This window comes from Pelodiscus sinensis, chromosome 2, assembly GCF_052426305.1.
Source record: "Pelodiscus sinensis isolate ZL-2025 chromosome 2, ASM5242630v1, whole genome shotgun sequence".
Taxonomy (NCBI): Eukaryota; Metazoa; Chordata; order Testudines; family Trionychidae; genus Pelodiscus; species Pelodiscus sinensis.
In genome coordinates this window covers 239,374,413-239,395,126 of record NC_143053.1, presented here as the reverse complement: position 1 = coordinate 239,395,126, position 20,714 = coordinate 239,374,413, and the positions used below count along the sequence as shown (strand labels likewise).

The 20,714-nt window shown below is 41.1% G+C and overlaps 1 protein-coding gene across 2 annotated transcripts in view; it reads left to right on the top strand.

Annotated features, from left to right (window-relative positions):
* WDR37 (WD repeat domain 37) overlaps positions 1-14,656 on the top strand; it is a 93,569-nt gene extending 78,913 nt beyond the window's left edge. For both annotated transcript variants that reach the window (XM_006111891.5, XM_006111890.5), the window contains 3 exons: positions 7,254-7,388; positions 7,733-7,847; positions 11,414-14,656. In XM_006111891.5, the coding sequence (XP_006111953.1) occupies positions 7,254-7,388; positions 7,733-7,847; positions 11,414-11,545 (382 nt within the window). In that variant the 3' untranslated portion in view covers positions 11,546-14,656. The remainder of the gene's footprint in view (positions 1-7,253; positions 7,389-7,732; positions 7,848-11,413) is intronic.
* Positions 14,657-20,714: the final 6,058 nt, after the last annotated feature.

Sequence of the window (20,714 nt, the reverse complement as noted above, 5' to 3'; positions counted from 1 at the left end):
CAAGCAATTTAAATGTTTCACTAAATGCATTCCGCCTTAAAGAAACTTGGACTCAGTTCGTAATAATCGTGTTTATCTAACAGTAGTTTAAAGCACTGATAATTTACTGCTTACTTTAACACCCCCCCCCCCCCCCCCCCAGCACCAGACCTTTCCCTGGAGAGCAAACAAGGCTATGAAAAAGAATATTACTCTTGGCCTTCACAGATCTACCTCATTCTCAGAAGAAAAGATCACACTCTTCAGTACTGAGTTAAGAGTATTTATGCTTCCCACAAGAGGTGTAAGATACCTTTCTTGTTACTGAATTGCATTATGCTTTACCTTTATGCACTAATTGCTGATGAAATTGTGAGTTCCAAGTTTTTGGTTCCTGTGCTTTCAGATTTTCAGATTCTCATCTATAGCATTATAGTTGCATACATCCATTATGGTGTTTGACCATATCCTTATTTTGAAAAGGGGGGTGCCATAACATTTACATGTGCATACACTCCAAGATTACATGAAATTTTATTTGCATGTCCCAGACTGCAACACGGAGTGCATGAGAGAGTTGAACTTCGAAGTAATAGTGCCTTTTAAAAGATAATCAAAGCAGCCTGGTCTCCTTTCTCTTTCTCACCACCAATGCCTTTAGTTGTTCACTGACAACTGGGCAACAGTATGATGCGTCTCTTTCTAAATCACCTCTTGCTATATTCAATAGCACTTTACTGAATAAAGAGAAAAACTTGGAGACAGGAGAAGCACTTAGGATATGAAGGAAAAGATTTTTCAGTTAGATTTGATAGCAGGATAATGGATAAGTCGTAAAGTTATTTTCAGATTGGCATGCAATTTGTATTGCACTATGACAGGATTGGGGGCACCTCATCCAGTGTGGAGCTACACCTTGGGATGTAGGATCAGGGTGTACGTTTTCTGCTTCTGTCGTCTTAACTGGAGTAAATATACTCGCCTCTGTTAGTGTGGCAATGAGGCCTAAAGGCCAAAGTCAATGTGTAACCCTGCACAAGAATTTTATCCCAAAGATAAATTTTTTCAAAAGGGAAATTTTGGAAAGCAGATTGGAAATGCTATACTTGTTAAACAAAAAAGTACGGTAAAAATCACAGCAGAGTATTGTCACCGATGCCTGAAGAGTCATTGGGTCTTGCACCCCTATCCGCAGTCAGGTGTGACGCTCAGCCAGCAGGTAGAACAGAAGGGTTATTAGGCAACAGGAATACAGCGTAGAATAGTTTTGTCAGCATCCAAACTGGAAGCAGTATAATCCATCTTTGGGAGAAGGGGCTCAGAAACAAAGGTTCTTCTCCCCATCTTTGTACCTCAAGCCAGTGAGACTCTCACATTCAGAAGCCTGCCCCAGCCTTGCAGCCAGCTCTGCCTCTGGCTTTTTCCAGCTTCCTGGTCAAAAGTTGTCACTTGGTTACACGCCCCTTCTGTAACCTTTAGGTTACAGAAAGCATCAACCATTGTGGAGGAGGCTGACCCATCGAAATTCCCATCATCACCATTTAGGTATTGGTGTAGTGCCCAGGGAAACTGAGGCACACCCATGGGATTCATACAGAATAGTAGAAATCACATGCAACATAATGAAATGAAAAGAGCACATACCATCCCTACTTGGTCACAAGTACAGATTTGCCTAAACTTGAATTTTATCAACATTTTTTTTTTTTTTTAACAAAAGAAAAGTCCTTTCTGAAATGCCACATCTCTCCAGTTTCTAAATTCAGGGAAGTGGTGGCAACTGCAGCTTCCCTGGTTATGGCTACGCCTCATACCTGTGAGTGACCCATATTATTGCAGTGTAAATGTTCAGGTTTGGGCTGGCAACTGAGCTCTTGGTCTCTCAATTAAACAACCCCTTAGCCTAAACCCCACAAGACTGAATTAGATGGTATGGGCCCCAGCATGTGTCTAATTACAAGGTAGACATGCCTTCATTGCCTCTCTGTTGAAGAGATCCAGGAGGAGAACAGTTCATGTAGTGGTGGGGAGGGGGATCTCATTTGGTAACTTTTGGGGAAACTTACTATTGTGGAGTCCACTGGCTGCATTTGGAGCTAGTGCAGCAGCATCCCGAAACAATGTGTTTGTAGGCTATACTTTGAAGGAAAGATTTGCTACTTGTTTAACTCTGTTGCATGACATGAAAAGACATGTACCATATAAAACTCCAGCCCAATGAAGTAACTTTGCTATGAAAGGGTTTTCATCCCATTCACCTAGGGCACCTATTAGTTTTGTGACCAAAGGCTTCATCCTGCTCTTGTTGCCTGTGGGAGACAGATTCTGTCTTCAGAATTTGTGGCCCCAAAGTACTGTTTAGGTCAGGTGTGAGTGAGAGCCAGCCCACCAAGCCACTGGATCTGGCTGGCAGGCTACCTAATCAGCCCATAGGCCTCCCCGCCAAGACCTTCAGACACAGAGCAGCCAGTTTCTTCGGCACAGTCCCATGCCGCATTAAGCAGCTGGCTGCTCCTTGTGACTCTGCTGTGGGTGCCAGGTTGGAGGAGGAGGCTTTGTACGCTGCCCTGGCCCTCTAGCAAAATCTCTCAGCTTGGAAACTAGCCAATAGGAGCTTGGAAGCCAGCCAGTGGGAGCTGATTTTGCTGCGGGAGAGGAAGGTGCGGAGAGCAGCATGTGGACTCCCACCCTCTCTTCAGAGCAGAGAGCCACAGGGATCAGCCAATCTCAATAGCCTGAGGCTATTGCAGGCAGGAAGCCTGCCTCAGGGTCCAGCAGGGCTGTTGGCTGGAAGTTGCCTAGGTAAGTGACTCCTGGCCACAACCTGCCTCTGGTACCCTACCTCCTTCCTTCTCCCAACTGCCTGCCCCAAGTCACCACCAAAACCTTCTGCATCCCTCAGTTCCCCTCCTCCAGCTCACAACTGCCTCCCAAACTCTGCACCCCCTCTTACATCCTTCCCCCAGGCCAAAATTATCTCATGTGCCCAAACTCACTCTTAGACCCTACACCCCAATCCCTTGCCCGAGGTCTCAACCCCCTCCTTCACCCAAAGTCGGTCAGACCCCACACCCTGCACCTCAGTCTCCTAAGTTAAGCTCCCTTCCATCCCATGCCCCACAACCCCTCCATAATAAAGTACAGCCTTGACCACTTGCCAGAATCTTGCAGTAGCTGCCCCATCACAAATTATTGCCCACCCATGGTTTAGGTGCACAGATGTAGCTATTTTTATGCTGTGGCACATGGAGCTCAGTGAACACCTTTGATTCATACTGGGTGAATTTCCCTGGATAGCTTAGTTGCACTCTAATAGTGAATTAAGAAACTTTGTATCATTAATACAGTGGAGTTGAGTCCTAATTAGAGTTTAATTTGATGTCAATTTAAATTAAGAGGGCTTGCGTAAACTGGTCCGTTGTGACCTGGATAGTGCTAATCTCAATCAGTAGTCTGAATAGACATGAAATCAAATTCTCACAGTACAACAGAAATGACAGGAACAACTGACATCTTAAATTAAAATTACTAAATTCCAAGAAATTGATGTGCCTGACCCCAGCTACAGGATAGGTCATTAAATCACATCCATAGAAACTGAGCTGAGAAGCGTACTTTAATGATTCAGGAGAGAGAAGAAAATGCCTTGAGCATATTGGATAGGTGGAAACTAGCCAACAGATTCTTAGTTGAGAATTTGTGTATGTTAATGAAATAAAATTGAAGAAATAGGCCAACCCCCTCGAGATCTGTCTTTTTAATTTTAACAACTAAATGGGTACTCTCTTATGGTCACTTTTCATAACATTTTCATCCTTCTTTAGAATTCAGCAATATATTTGACATTCTGAATTTACCTTTCTTAGCAACGTTTTCCTTTCTTAAGGGTTCTGGTACATTGCTATTTTTATGTTGCCATATCACAGATTTAGGCATCATGGGTCACATCCTTATTATCAGCAGATGATCTGGCCCAGCATGATCATTTACCATTTCTTTTGCTATATGATTCTAAAGCAAGTGAAGAAAACTGATCACTGGTATCAAATCATCTTCCAGTATCAGAAATGCATCTCTAAATGTATCTATATACCATTGTGTGTGAGTGAGCGTGCGTGTATGCATGAAATAAAATAAATCTAAAATATTTTAAACCAAAACGTTTGGAAATATTTTTTAACGTCATCTGTTCAGGTATATAAAGGAACTTAATTGTTTTCCTGTTGTGGATAAAGAAATGACTAGAGCACTATTAAAAATGCCGTTTGACAGGAAAAGTACAGAAACTTGAAGTTGGGTCTTCTCAGTTTACCTTTAAATGTAGCATTTGTTCCTTTTTAATGAATAGGTTAGTTTTTTTATCTTTTATACAGTGAACAGCGTGAATGAGGAGGTCTTCATTAGGGATGTTATGATTTGATGATTAAAATTAGAGATGGAAAAACTGGGCAAATTGGTAGAAACTATACTAAAGAAAAGAATGATCAGATGTAGATATACATGATTTATTGGGAAAAATCAACACAGTTTTTATAAAAGGGGAATTTTTGACTCATTCTTTGAGGTGTCAACAAGTATGTGGATAAGGGTAATATAGTTGATGTACTATTCTTGGTTTTTCAACAACCCTTTGAAAAAAAGTCCCACTAAAGGCTTTCAAGGAAACTAGGCAGTTGTGGAATAAGATAAAAGCTCTGCTTGTGGATCAGAAATTAAAAGTTAGGAAACAAAAGGCAGCTTTCAAGATGGAGAGAGGCAAATAGTGGAGTCTGCTGTACTGGGATCCATGCTGTAGAGTGTATTCATCAGTGATTTTGAAAAGAGAGTGAACAGTAAAGTAGCAAAATTTGTAAATGATATGAAATTATTCAAGATAGTGAAGTTGAAAGCTGACTGAAGAATTCCAGAGGGATCTCACAAAACTGAGTGTCTGGGTAGCAAAATGGCTGAAGAAATTCAACACAGATAAGTGTAAAGTAATGCACAGTATTTCCCCAGTCTCAACTACACACTCATATATAAATGGTTTACCACTGAAGAAAGGTATCTTGGCATCACCACGGACTGTTCTTGGAAAACTTCAACTCAGTTCATAGCATCAGTCAAAACACCTAACTTAGTGTTGGGTACCATTACAAAGGGATAGATAAAACACAAAATACCATAATACTGCTATATAAATCACGGTGCCCTTCCCCTTTGAATTTTGTGTGTAACTCTAGTCACCCATTCTCTAAGCAGGAGTGGGCAATAATTTTTGACCGGGGACCACTTAAGAAATGTTTGAAGTGGCCCTAGGCTGCCCTGAAAGGGGCAGGGCCTAAGGCAGAAGGGGTGGGGCCAGGACACTTCTGTGCTTCCCCACCCACAGACCCTGATTAGTCTGGGGGTGGGGGAGCATGCAAAGTCATTGCCTCCCCATCCTCCCCCAGAGAACCGCCAGCTGTTCTGAACAGTTGGCAGTTCCTTCTAGATACCCACGCCCCTGGCAGTGGGAGGAGACTTCACGTGCTCCCTCTGCTGCCCACAGGTGAATCAGGACCTGGGGAGGAGGAGCATGTGAAGTCTCTCGCTCGGGAGCATGTGAAGTCTCTCGCTCTTTGCCACCACTCTGCAAGGGAGTGCCGCTGGTGTTTGACTCTAAGCGTGGTGCTCCCTTGCAGGACAGGGGCAGGGAGTGAAAGACTTCATGTGCTCCCCCTCTTCAGGCCCTGATTGACCTAGGGCAGCAGGGGGAGCATGCAAAATCTCTTAATTAGTCTGGAGGCGGGGAAGAGGGGGAGAGGTGGTGCGCACAAAGTCTCCTGCCCTGCCAGAAGCATGCGGCGCTTCTAAGCACTGTGCAATCCTTGCAGGGTGGGAGCAGGGCAGGAGGAGAATTTGCGTGCTTCCCCTGCCCCCAGGCCCTGATTGGCCTGGGGGAGGGGCAGGGCCTCCGCTGGCTGGATCCAGCCCATGGAGGCCCTTTTGCCCACCCTCGCTCTAAAGCTTGTGTTCCCAAACTGCCCCGGGGGGGGGGGGGGGCACAAGGTGACCCAGCTCCCCCCTTTCCCAATCCCTGAACCACTGAAAGGATATTGTGTAATTGGGAAAGGATCAGAAAGGGCAGCAAAAATGAACAGAGGGCAGGGAGAGGCTTCTGTACAAGCAGAGACTAAAAGAGTTAGGGCTGTTCAGCTTAGAAAAGAGACAAAGGTGGGCAGGGGCATATATTAAAAGTCTATAAAATCATGAATGGTTTGGAAAAAAATAATAGAGAAGTTGTTTTACCCTTTCTGACAAAAGCCAGGAATCACCCAGTGAAACTAATAGGCAACAATTTAATGCAAACAAGAGGAAATACTTTTTCACACAGTTAACCTGTGAAGCTCATTGTCTTGTGATGTTGTGATAGCCAAAAGTATAACTGGTTTCAGAAAAAGACCTACGTAAGTTAAAAGAGGATAGATCTATCAATGGCTATGTGCCAAGAGGGTCAGAGATGCAACACTGTGGATGGATAACCCCCCAGATCTCTGACTACCAGAAATTGTAAGGAGAGGATGGAGTACCTCATTTCAAAATTGTCCTGCTCTTTCAGTTCTTCCTAAAGCTCTTGTACTGGCCACTATTCAAAATTATATACTGGATTAGATGAACCATTGGTTTGACCTATATGGCAGTTCTTATGATCAGTTAGTTTCTCTACTCTTATCTGCATCAGTGGATCATTTTCCTCAACAGTGTTTGTTTCCTCCAGTGTTTTGTGCAATCTAGCTTTGTGTCCCATGTGACCTGGCTTACCTAATGTCCACTAAGGCCATGTCTCCACTTGAGGGAATATCAATGCTGTGGCGGTTGATCTTCTGGGATTCGATTTAGTGGATCTAGTGAAGACACACTGAATCAAATTCTGAGAATGCTCCTGTCAGTGCCGATACTCCTAATCCTCACAAGAAGTAAAGGAAGTCGACGAGAGCGTTTCTCCCATTGACCTCCTGCTGTGAGCATGGTGCCGAAGCTTGGTTTATGGCACGTCAACTCCAGCTGTGTTTTTTACATATCTGGAATTGTGTATCTTAAGCTTATCTTCCCTCATAGTGTGGACCTGGCCTGAGAATTTATTTTAAAGTCTAGTATCTCTCAGTTGAATTTTTTCTTAATTTTAGTCATTTTGGTTTAAAATTATCTATTGCAAATAACACATAAGAGTAGTTAACAGAAGAACATGAAATCAAGTTTCCTTAACTCTTTCTGAAGCTTTGGGTTTTTGTTTTTTGTTTTTTTTTGTTTAGCACCGTGACATCGGCTGTTTTCACAGTGGGTGACAATGTTGTTTCGGGTAGTGATGACCGTACTGTAAAAGTCTGGGACTTGAAAAATATGAGATCTCCTATTGCAACTATCCGTACAGACTCTGCGGTAAACAGGTAAACAAATGATTATTTGAGTTAACAATTTAAAATGTATTGAACCTCAACTTAGTCAATTATCAAGTGAAAACAAAGCTTGGGTTGATTTTGTAACAAGCCTACTTATAAAGCAGATTATTCTACTTTCCTGGGATTTCTGTGGTTAATTATGCATTTGTGTGTGTGTGCAGGTGATCAAGCTTATTCAATAACAATCTTAACTGTAATACACTCATTATACTGTTCATATTTAATAGTAAATATTCAACCACATCACTGCCAATGAATTCAGACTTGTACTGTCAAGTTCTGTTTGTCAGGTTCCGTTTTGTACATAACCTACTTTTATCTTTTCTGTGCAGGATTAATGTATGTGTTGGCCAAAGAATCATTGCCCTTCCACATGACAACCGTCAGGTTAGATTATTCGACATGTCAGGAGTGCGATTAGCACGGCTTCCTCGCAGTAACAGACAGGTAGCTGAATTTCTGGAGTGAAAATGTTGTCAGTTACTGAAAATTAGCATTTAATACAGTACATTTTGACTTTTCTAAACTTGGGGAAATCTTCATATAAACTTTGGAACAGATAATTATTTTTTTTTATTTTTTTAACTGAGTCCACAAAAATGTGTGATGTATATCTTCAGTTTAGCTGGTTTCACCTTGACTTATCTGTTGCTGATGTGTTTCTGATTTTTTTCAGTTTTATAAATGAGGAGATGAATGCTTAAAAATCCCCTTGGGTATGTCTACTCTACCCCGCTAGTTCGAACTAGCGGGGTAATGTAGGCATATCGCACTTGCAAATGAAGCCCGGGATTTGAATTTCCCGGGTTTCATTTGCATAAGCGGGGAGCCGCCATTTTTAAAACCCCGCTGGTTCGAACCCCGTGCAGCGCGGCTACACGGGGCACGAACTAGGTAGTTCGAACTAGGCTTCCTAGTTCGAACTACCGTTACTCCTCGTGAAATGAGGAGTAACGGTAGTTCAAACTAGGAAGCCTAGTTCGAACTACCTAGTTCGTGCCCCGTGTAGCCGCGCTGCACGGGATTCGAACCAGCGGGGTTTTAAAAATGGCGGCTCCCCGCTTATGCAAATGAAACCCGGGAAATTCAAATCCCGGGCTTCATTTGCAAGTGCGGTATGCCTACATTACCCTCCTAGTTCGAACTAGGAGGGTAGTGTAGACATACCCCTAAAGTCTAAATGTAGAGTATCATCTATCGATCTATCAATCTTAGAACATGGATCTGCTCTGAAAAGTGATTTGACTACAGAACATCTTGAAATTCCTTGTTTCTCAGTGATTGCATATTACATTTGTTTAGTTTATAAGGAAAAAAATGCGTCTGTCCATCCTGCAAACTGAAATTTTTTGTAGTAATGCTTTTTTTCCCCATGCTTGTTCTAATATCCATTTTGTATTTGAGATTTAGCAATAGAACTGATGGGTAGGTAAAAAAAAAATCCAAAACAAACCAAAGCCATTTTCTTTCTTTTTGTATAAGTTCTGGAGGAGTGTAGTAGTAAAATCATGAAAAATTAGCTGGTATGACTCAGAATTTACACAAATAGACAGTCATTTGTTCTAACAATAACTACCACTTAAAATTAGAGTGAACTTACTTAATACTTCAATTATATAGAGTCTTTCAAGTATTCCGTGGGGCCTAAAAGTATGTTACAAACTCTGCAGCTTACAACATTGCTGTATGGTACTATGTATAGTCAATGGGTCGCTTACATCCCTAGGTGGGCAAGATCAGTTAGACAGACAGGACCCAGGTTATTGATGATTCAGTCATTAATACTCTACAATCTGAGCTAGAAGTACCAGTGTCCCTGCATGGTTTTAAGAGATACTGTGTGGCTGAAGAACTTACCTTTCAGGTGAGACATGATCTTTAGGAGGGATAAAGATCATGGAAGGGATAGCTTTGGGGGCAGGGATAGCTCAGTGGTTTGAGCATTGGCCTGCTAAATCCAGGGTTGTGAGTTCAATCCCTGTGGAGGCTATTTAGGGATTTGGGGCAAAAATTTGTCAGGGATGGTACTTGGTCCTGCTGTGAAGGCAGGGGACTGGACTCCATGACCTTTCAAAGGTCCCTTCTAGTTCTAGGAGATAGGCAATCTCCATTAATTTATTTTTGTATGTATTTAATTTTAGGATCCATATTAGGGTGCCTCTGTACAACAACAACAGCAGCAAAAAACTATAGCAGTGTTTCGTGAGGTCAGCTGATTTGGGCACATGCTACAGGGCTAAATATAGAAATGTTGACAACTCTGTCCATCTATCTATACAAGCGACACCATCACAGGACCTAATCACATAAGGCACACCATCAGGGGCTCATCCACCTGCACATACACTAATGTGATCTATGCCATCATGTGCCAGAAGTGCCCCTCTGCTATGTATATTGGCCAAACTGGACAGTGTCTGCGCCAAAGGATAAATGGACACAAATCAGACATCAAGAAAGGCAACATATAAAAACCAGTAGGAGAATGCTTTAACCTTCCTGGACGCTCAATAATATATTTAAAAATAGCTACCCTTCTACAAAAAAAACCCTTCAAAACCAGACTACAGAGAGACAGCAGCGTTGCACTTCATTTGCAAACTTAACATGATCAAATTAGTACCGAATAAGGATTTAGGGTGGTTATTTCACTACAGAAGCAATTTTCCCTTTCTTGGTATTCATACCTCATCAGGTGCTAGAAGTGAGCCACATCCACCCTGATTCAATTGACCTCATTAACATTGGTCCCAGGCTTGACAAATAACTTCCCTTCTTTTAGTATACTAGTACATATACCTCTGTAATTTCCACTCCAGTGCATCTGATGAAGTAGTTTTAACCCTTGAAATATTATGCTAAATGAATCTGTTAGTCCTTAAGGTGCCACAGAGCTCCTTGTTTTTATAGAATGTTCACATTCAGGATTGGGCTGGAGCTCAGGCTTTGATACCCAGTGAGAGAGGGTTAATCTCGTGCCTGAGCCCAAACTTCTCCTCTGCTATATTTAGCGCCTGGATCAGTTGATCTGGGCTCTGAAACTCTCTGCCATAGGGTGTTTTGTTGTTGGTAGACACACTGTTAGAGGACAGTATTTGAGAGACAAGTTGGTCAGTTTATCTCTTGTACTTGGTGTAACTAAAAACATCATTAATCCTGTTTTAATTTTTAAATGCATCAGGAAAGTAATTTAAGCAGGTTGCAGCAACACAGCTCAACAGAAGATTGAGGATTAAATTGAGGATTTTCATGCTTCTTAATAGATCTTTAAGATTATAGATATGGGGTGGGGATTGAAAGTTTTTTGTGCTCTTTGCTATTATATTTGTAATATAATTTTTTGCAAGCCATAAGTAAAAGGAATAAAGTCCTTCAGGACTTGTTGAAACCCAAGTATTTCTCTAGAATTTCTCTATTTCTGTACAATGTAGATTTGTCTAGACTGTAAATGTTATTTTAGGTTTGTAATACTTCAATAACAGCAGCACAGATCTGTACAGTCAGACTAAAATGATTTTGAAAGTTTTTGTAGAAAGTTTCATTATGCCCAGTGCATGCTTTTCTAAACAAAGCTATTTTTTCTTTCATGATATTCCTGAAAATGATATTCCACGTCAGACTTCATACCATTAAAGCTTTCATTTTACAAACTATCATGGTCTAGAGCAGGGACTATTAACTTCCTTTTTTTGCATGCACTAAAACTTGCCAAATGTGCTTGATTAAATATGAGAGCTATTTTTTTTTTGCCAGAAGTATTCATGGCAGTAGAGTGACTGAGAATTTTTAATAAAAATTAAAAATATTTTGGGTTCTGTTAAACACTGGAACTCAAGATACTAGAAGGTTCATCCTGGTATAAATTGTTAGATCATATAAAAATACATTTCAGTAGGTTATTTGGCACATGCAAACAGGTACATCAGTTCATCACGAATTAGTATAGTTAATAGGTTGCTAATTTAAAAAATGTTCCTTGTTTAATACTAATTTATTCATTTAAATTATAATAGGGCCATAGAAGAATGGTATGCTGTTCAGCTTGGAGTGAAGACCATCCAATATGTAACCTCTTTACCTGTGGGTTCGATCGTCAGGCTATTGGCTGGAACATCAACATCCCTGCACTGTTGCAGGAAAAATGAAATGCTGGAAAATTTTTTGCTTTTGTTGCCATGGACTTGTAAAACTCTCTTTGCAGACTCTTCTGAATATTTGTCTGCCTTCGTTGTAAAAGTTCTCCCTTAAGAGGAGTGCTTTGCAGATGTTATTGTTACCACATTGTGCACCATTTGCATGTAATGTACAGAAAATGTGACTTTTTAAAAAATTAAGTTTGTCTTGTGTATGAATTTTTATATCTTAGCATCCACTGGTCAGTAGAAAGGAGGTTCACTGATATATAGAGCACATATGTGTTCATAAGTTATTCAGCATTTGCTAGATGAACAATAAGGCATTACACTTATGACTTAAATGTGAAATTTATATACTAATTGTGAAGAATATATAGTAGTATATTGCATTTTCCATAATTTTACATATCTGCCTTGTGTTAAAAGGATTCTGCAGGTCTGAACTTCAAGAAGTGTGAATTTCAGTAATAGTATCATGGTAAACATTTTCTTGTTTGCATATGTCTGAAGTATGATTTTTAATGATGCAGTGTAGTGTACCTTCAACTCCAATTTTATTCTAGTTACTGGATAAAAAACATGAATTTGAGCGAGAAAAAACAAGCAACCTCTTGTGTGCATAGAATGCTGCATTAAAACATTCAGGATGTTTTTGTACATTTCTTGAAAAAGAACAAGGAAATTTTCATTCTGCTCTTTGTCCATAAAGCTCGTTCCAATCTGATAGCACCTCACACTAGCAAATAGCCAAAATATTATGTTTCTAATCACTGAAATCTATTCAAGCAAATTTTAAAGCACTTTAGTTTATGGCTATTGTTATAAATCATTTATGAAAATTTCAGCTGTTCCAATGAATGTGAGTTGATTTATACAGGAATGATTTGCCATTTTTTGGTGACCTGTCTGGAAAGGAAACTTTGTTTTTATATCTTCATAAACACATTTTTAAATGGGTTAATTTCCCTAGTTTTTTATTTTCAGTCAGCAATATGAAGAAAATGAGTACTACCTCAGAAAATGAATTTTGGTCAGGATAGGTTGAGTTTTTCTGAAGTCTCGAAAAAGTGCTTTTGGGTCTGTGTCTGAAATGCTGTCTTCAAGATGAGGAAAGACAATCATACCAAATGTGATTTTTAAAATAATTTACACTTATGGCTAATGGGAGAATACCACAGATAAACATTGTCATATTTGTTCTTTCAGTTCTAACTAGGGCTGCTGCAGTCTTTTCTCCATTCCAGAAGGAATAATTTTGTAGCTTTTCCCTCCGTACTCCCAAGTGATCTTACGCTGACTTGACTCTTCACTGTGTTTAGCCTTGTTATAATGGTAATGTGTTGAGTTATTGCCAGCTGTTGGTCAAATAAGCAAATTCATGTGGCAGGTGACATTTTCAGAGGGAGTGGAGAGGCTGCTTCACACAGACCTTTTAGCTGCCCCTAACTGTCTGACATATCACAGCATAAGATGAAAGATCAAAGTAATCTGATGGTGGCTTTTTATAGAATAGGCCGAGTTTAAAGCGGATTGCCACAAGACATTAAGTATTATGATCTTTTAATCACATACTTATGATAATATGAAGCAATAGCCGAGCTTGAGTCCTCTGCAAAATTGTTTAGATTGAAGTTGAAAGGCTGATGTGTTAACTGGATCTTTCATTTGTTAATATCTGAAGGCATGATGATGGAGTAGGAGGGAAGAATAAATGCATCATTAAGTAAATATGAAAAAATTGGGGTTCTAGAAGTAAGCTGAAGCATAAAACTGTAAAAGAATAGTAAGGGGTGAGGTTGTTAATAGGGAGGTTATAAGAGAATGTATATAGTGACTTCATAGAGCAGAAAATTTTTCAGTAGCTTGATTTGTTTTTTCGGAGTTACTATATATATGTAAACTGGAAGACTTGTCACAACTGACCCACTCTCATACTTATCAGTAAAAGGTTCAGGTGATCAGCTGCAGGCTTTAACTGCTGGTGTCAGAAGACATATTTAAAAGACACTGGCACAGTGTCTTCAGTAATTTTTATTTACTTTTTTTTTCTAATAATTTGGAAGATGGAATTTAAACTCAGATTTTTTTACTTTCCTGGGAATGCACACTGGCTTGGTGTTGGGCTGCAGACATGCTTTTTTAAAAAATGACTAAAACATCTGTCAGAGGAAAGACGATAAATATAAGCACAGAGACAGTCTGGATGCTTAAAAAACAATTGACACTTTTCCCATGTTCACCTCTTCCTAATGGAATCAGATGAGTTACATGTTGGTCCATGACCAGTATCCTAAGCAATGATTAACCATTTAGTTTGCATGGATTTGACAAGCTTAGGTTGAAGGGAAGATTAATAGTGATGCTACTATCCCAAACTATTGTTAACATATACATATGTAACATGGGACCATTGGTATCTATGCCATTTAATTGCCATTACTTCCTGAGGCTGCTGACCTTTATAACACCAGATACATCAACCTCTAATACAAGAAATAAGTATACACTAACTCATTTTCTTTGGGGATGGAATTGGGGGAACCAGCCAAGGTGCTAGATATTGTACCGTCTTTTAACTTTTAAACTTGGATGTAATAGTGAGGCCATAAGTTTCCCCTTCCATTAAGACAAAGATTGGTGGTGAACAATGTTACACTGACAGAATGTGTAATCATTTCAGTTTTGGCCATGCATGGAAACAGGAGTGCTCTAAAGAGAGCTAATCAATGCTGATTTAATTGTCAAGCTTTTCATAAAATGGAGGAAGGTTGCTGTTACATATTTTCAGTATTGATGCAGAACTTCACTTGGTTGCATCACTGGGCAAAAACAAATATTTTATGTGCATGCTTTTTTTGGGGGGGGTGTTTCCCCTAAAGCAGGGCACATCGGTTTTCACAGACTCAATTCTGTACATGTTTTGGAGTCAAAATAATTTGGTGTGAAACATCTTATTTGTTGTGTAAGTCTGTGAAAGTCACTTTCTTTTGGAAAAGATCCTGAATTTATAAATGTTATGTGAAATTACTTGTTTTTATTTACTTGTATTCTTCTGATTGTTTTTAGATGTTTAGTGTTTCTTCATTACAGTTTGAAAATACATTAAATCATTCAACAGTGTTTTGTAACTTACTGTTCATAAACTCTGTCTTCGTTATCTTAGTATTGCCGTTACCTCAGTATTTCAGTCTATCAGAAAGTAATTCCCTGTACCACCATCATTTTCATCCCTGGTCTCTTTCTTCTCTTCTCATTCTGTTTCCAAGGGAATTAAGGGAAGATTGCTGTTGGAAAAGGGCTAAAACTGCTCCTGAAAATATGATTTCTATGCTGTAATTTGCTATGCTGACAGTTCAATGTGGATTAAAAAGGGCTTCAGATATTTTTTATTTCCATTTTTTCCAGTTTCGTACAAGCAAGTCTTTAATTGCATCTTGTTGCACAGATTATAAATATCCTCCATGTGTTTTTTTTCCCAGAAATGTATAAAGTTGATTTTTGTGTTTGAAAGAAACTATTTTTAAAACAGGTACAGCATTATTTTAATTTGTGTAGCACCTTTCCGATTATCAATTTAGAGACGGAAAGAAACCACCGATCTCACTTAAAATAAACTGAAAGCAAGTTTAAGTAATCTTGTAGATTAGAACATCCTTGTAAAATAAAGAATTGCAGTTACTATAGAAACACCTAGCAGAGTTCAAATCCATCCTAAAATGTTCATGTAGAGTCATCAGTAAAATGTAACCATTCCACATTGTCCTTTCTGGTTCCACAAGCAAAGCAGGGAACTAGTTGGTTGTGAGAAATATTATTTTGGGAGGAGACTATACAAACTGATTGCTAGGGGAACTGAGGAGGGACCTCAGACTACCTGAGTGAGGAGAGTTGAGATGTAGTGAGAATAGGTGCTGATGGGAAGATTAGGCAATGGGAATATGAGTTGCAGTAATACTTGGAAGAAATGTCTAGAAGTATAAGATTAGGACATGCTAGGCAAGAAGATGGGGGCTAGGATGAGAAGCCTGAGGAGTAGAGACATGGAACATCTAGGTGAGGAAGGAGAATGGGACTTGGATGAGGAGCACAGGGTGGGAAAGGTGATGGGACAGGTTGGAGATAAGAGGATGGAATGGGTCTTGTTTTAAGAAAACAGATGGAAGTCATAAGAAGGGCCATACAGGGCCAGACCCACAGTCCTTCTAACCCAGTATTCTGTCTTCTGACAGTGACCAATGCCAGATGCCCCCAAGGGAATAAATAAAACAGGTGATCAAGTGATCCATCCCGTTGCCCATTTCCAGCTTCTGATAAACTGAGGTTAGGGTACTATCTGTGCCCATCTAGCTAATAGCCATTGATGGATTTATCCTCCATGAATTTAATCTAGTATTATTTTGAACCCTGTTGTAGTGTTAGCCTTCACAACATCATGTGGCAAGGAGTTCCACTTCCTTTTATTTGTTTTAAACCAGTTACCCATTAATTTAATTTGGTGACCCTTAGTTCTTCTGTTATGGAAAGGAGTAAATAATTTTTCTTTATTTTCAACTTTTCCACACCAGTCATGATTTTATAGACCTCTATCATATCTCCCCTTAGTAATTTTTTCCTAATACTTTTTGTTGCCCTTTTCTGAAATTTTTCCAGTGCTAAGGTATCTTTTGTGACATGAGATGACCAGAGCTGTGCTCAGTGTTCAAGATGTGGGCGTACCCTGGCTAGAGGCAATAAGATATTGTCTTATTCTCTAGCCCTTTAATGATTCCCAGTATTGTTTGTTTTTTTGATTGCCACTGCACACTGAGTGGATGTTTTCAGAGAACTATCTACAATGACTTCAAGAGCGCTCTCTTGAGTGGTCATAGCTAATTCAGTCCCCATCATTTTGTAGATATGGTTAGGATTATATTTTCCAATATACATTATTTTGCATTTATCAACATTGAATTTCATCTGCCATTTTGTTGCCCTGTCACGTACTTGTGTGATATTTTATTTAGCTCTTCAGTCTGCTTTGGACTTCAGTATCATGAGGAGCTTTGTGTTATCTGCATATTTTGCCACCTCATTGTTTTCCCCTTTCTCCAGATCATTTATGGATATGTTGAATAGGATTGCCATATGAGGAGATATTAAGGAATTCTTCCATCAACCTAGCAGTGTCTGCACTGGGGCTTAGCTTGGCTTTATGTTACACAGGCTGTGAAGTTTTTCACATTACTGAGCAATATAATTAAACTACTTAAATCTAGTGTAGACCAGCTCTGAGTGTGTCCACACTTTTAGTTGTCAGTGCAAAGCTCTCTTGTCTAGCAAGTTCTTAGTTCTCAGAAGAACAAAAAGCTAGTCCTCGCTGTAGTAAAATGAAGGCCTAAAACACAAGCCTTTGTAGCACAAGCCTGGTCTGAGGCCTGAGCCCTAGCTAATAACAGACAAAACATGGCTAACATAAAGCAAAGCTAAGCTGTGGGCAAGAGTCAGGCCCCTGCTCACAGAACTTGGCACAAACAGGGCTGAGAGTGCAAAACGCTACTTGATAATAGGCCTAGGTATAGAATAGTAATTGGTACTGCTCATAAGTTGAAAGCACATGGTACCACTAGCTCATTGAAAAAAGAATTGGTACCCACTCCTCACAGATACAGACCCAGGTTCAGGAAAGGGTCTAAAATGACAGCATGATGGCTAGAAATGATCTAATCAAATCATGAGGTACAGAGTGATGGGTGGTATCTAAGTAGTGCTGATCCTGGATTGCTTGCTGTAACTGAAGAAATTGGGTTTATCAAGTAGCCCATCAAAGTTCATTGTTCTTATTTAAGGTTTTATTAGCTGTAAAATGTTCTTAGTGTTCAGTGCTCAGGCGCTGGGCTGGTTTCCCATCCCTGGTGCACCCGGCAGGGCATGCCAGGGCCCCACTGCATCAAGCCTTGTGAGAAGTGCCGGAAGCCTATGCCCTGTGGGGATCCTCACCCAGCCTGCCTTAAGTGCCTGGGAGAGGCCCACTTGTATAAGGCCTGTAAGATCTGCAAGGCCCTACAAGCCATGTATCAAGCAGGACAGGGAGTCTCGCTTGAGAGGTGGCCTTACATCTGGCACCTATAACCCAGAGTGCAACAGTGTCGGTGTGCAAGGCACCTAGCCATTCTCGCGCCTCCCCGGCATCATGCAGGCCTCTCAGAAGTCAAGGAGACCAAGCAGGGGCAGATCTCCCTCGAGGCATGTGCCCTCTGTGCACTCTCAAGTGGGATACAAGGCATCAGGACCTTGGTGGTCGGATCAGCACCGTTTGAGTCTGTGCTGTGATGCTAGCCTGGTGGGGGTCTTTCTGGAGTCCTCCACTCTGGGTATCTTTGAAGAAGCAAGAGAGCTAATTGAGCTGACCTCTTCCCCAACCCCGGCACCAGACCCAGGATCCAGATGGCACCACCTCATGGCCTTAAGGCCCAGCGCTCTAGCCTCAGACTCTAGAGGGTGCCATCATTCTGCCGTGGTGCCAATAAACTTGACCCCAGTCCTGGGTGTGGCACCAAATCCAACACCAGCCATACCGAATCCAACACCAACCTCAACACCAGCCATAGCCCCCACCCCTTCTTGAGCACCCTCACCAACATTGGAGTTGGCACCAATGTAGTGCCCTAAAGCGGCACTGGGGGCAGCACCACGTCCCGCAACTGATGGCCCTTCTGTGGGTGCATTGGCACCATCGCTAGCTGTGCCACCGCCGCCGCTTCAGCACTGGGAAAAACCAGAGTCAATGGCTTGGTACACCCCATCCGGGAGGTTGCCAACTGTCACTGCTACTGCACTGCTATAGTTGACCTTAGAGTACTCAACAAACTCTGATACGGAATCAGTCTGGTCATCCTGGGATTCCAGGTCTTGATCCAGACATTGGTCCTAATCTAGTCATCATTCTCAGCACTAGTGCCTCAGTGCACCACCAGCAGCAGTAATGGCCTCCGCCTATCTGTGCTGGTGTTACACCAGTATTGGCCACCTTTAGGTGCAGGCTCCGATCCAATGGCCTTTTTGGCCTCCCTGGACCTACCATCAGAGCCAAGGGATGGGCCCCTCCAGATCTAAGTTGGTCTTCTCAGGGCTGAAGGCTTCCCCCCCCCCCCAACGACCCCACTGACCAGCTCACTGACATCAGGACAGTCCCTTTCCCTGGGCCAGGCTTCCCCAGAGCATCACTACGAAAAGGGGCCTCAGCCTCACCTCTCAGTCCGTTACTCTCTTCTGTGATCTCACAAGCCCCATCGCAATCTTGAGATCCGGAGGCAGTAGGCATGAAGGGGTCCTCGTTGTCCTTACCTGGTGAGGCACTTGGCATCCATAGACTTAAGGTTCCATCAGGAACTCCTTCACTGATTGACTCAGAGTTTGGGAATCCAGATGGAGAGGGTGTCAGAGGATTCGGACCCTGCAGTTGACATCCTGACGACCTACATAGGATCAAAGGACTACAGTTACTATGTGTGCTCAACTACCTGCTCCATGTCTTCTCCATTTCAGAGATTCCTCTATGGGATTTTGGGATAGAGAAGGAAATGAAGGTGGTTCACCTGTACTGCTCTTTATAGCTTTGGGTCAGGACATGAGGATGCATAGAGCTCTTGTGCTGGCTGAATGAGCACTGTTAGTAAATTTCACTGATTGAAGGTGCATGTGAAATGGAGCAGAGGGATGCACATCTCCAAGTACCACAGTTACTGCACAGGGTGAGAACTATCCTTCCTGTGGCTAAAATGGAATAACTCAAATCTAAATTTTATTTTGACTCCTGTAGTACAAGGCCCTGACTACTTTAATAACAGGTTTCTGGACAAGTAGACATATGGTCAATAAAGCTCATATTTATGTTTCTGTTCTCTGCAGATTTAAGGAACCAGCTGTTCCTGAAACCTTAGAGGGAAATATATTGTTTTGGGCAGACTATTCGGTGGGTGGAAGGAGAGTATTCTTGCGTGAGCGTCTCTACAAAATTGCAGCTTGAAAACTTAAAATAGTTTGTTACATGACATAATATGTGAATGACAAAGGAGAGTTTTGAAAGGCCAATGACTAAACAAGCTGTAGAATGAGCACTGAAGACTGCTGCCGAGCAGGAAAGCATCTGGCAAAGATGATATTCCTAGTGACACTATGAAAGATACAGAGAGTCAACAGCAGAACTGTTCAGATTTCACTATAGACAAAACATTGTTCAGGATGCCTGAAATAACACTATTATGCTGCACAAAAAAGGTGCGTTCAGAAACAGGTTAAGCCACCTCTACATCTTTCCATATTTTCTAGAATGTAATGTGCTTGTGGCAATAATGGATTTTAACCAAGCAAGTGAGCAAATGGATGTGCATTTGAGTAGGACATAATAATCAGCTATTTCCATATTGGCTGCTTGAAAGCAAGCTGTGGTGTGACATTTTTGGTCTGCATTTCTCAAAATAGGGGGCCTGACTCAAGAGGGGAGGGTCACAAGAGATCACAAAAATATTGTTGGAGAAGTAGCATAGAAATAAGGGCAGCAAAACCTATGAGCATGTGTGCTAATTAGCTGTTGCTTTGAGGGTGTGTGTGTGAGAGAATGTCATTATAGCCCCAAATATTTTCAAAGGGGATCCCAGCAAAAATTTGAGATCCCCTGTTCTAAGGAATTAACTGTCTTGGAGATAACTCCTTTGATGTGATGGGAACAAGTTGGGACTACATGCTCAGAAGTAACAAACTATAGATGACACATACATTCTAATGCCAAAGAGCATCTTCCCTGCTGAAAGTATGTGTAAAAACAGAAATCTAAGAGAGGAACTATGGGCATCTCTCCAGCCTGTTCATGTCTTGTCCAGAAAATACCTTCCTGGAAACAAAGAGTGAAAGAGCAGCTGAGCAGTCTTAATTTTCAAAAGCGTAGACAAAGAGTCTCAACCATGAATGCCAATGGCTATAATTGAAACTCAATCATAACACAGGCACAAGAGAGAGATGGATCCACATAGACAGGGATAATGTGGAAGAATATACCTTGGACAGCTGCTCAGGTCAAACAGAGCCAGATGGAAGAAATCAAGAGGAAAAAGATTGAACTCCCTAGGAGGTTCTCTTTATGGTAGACTGAGGGAAGAAACGGCCTCTGAGAAGTCATCTATGGAGTTGATGATGCATGTTC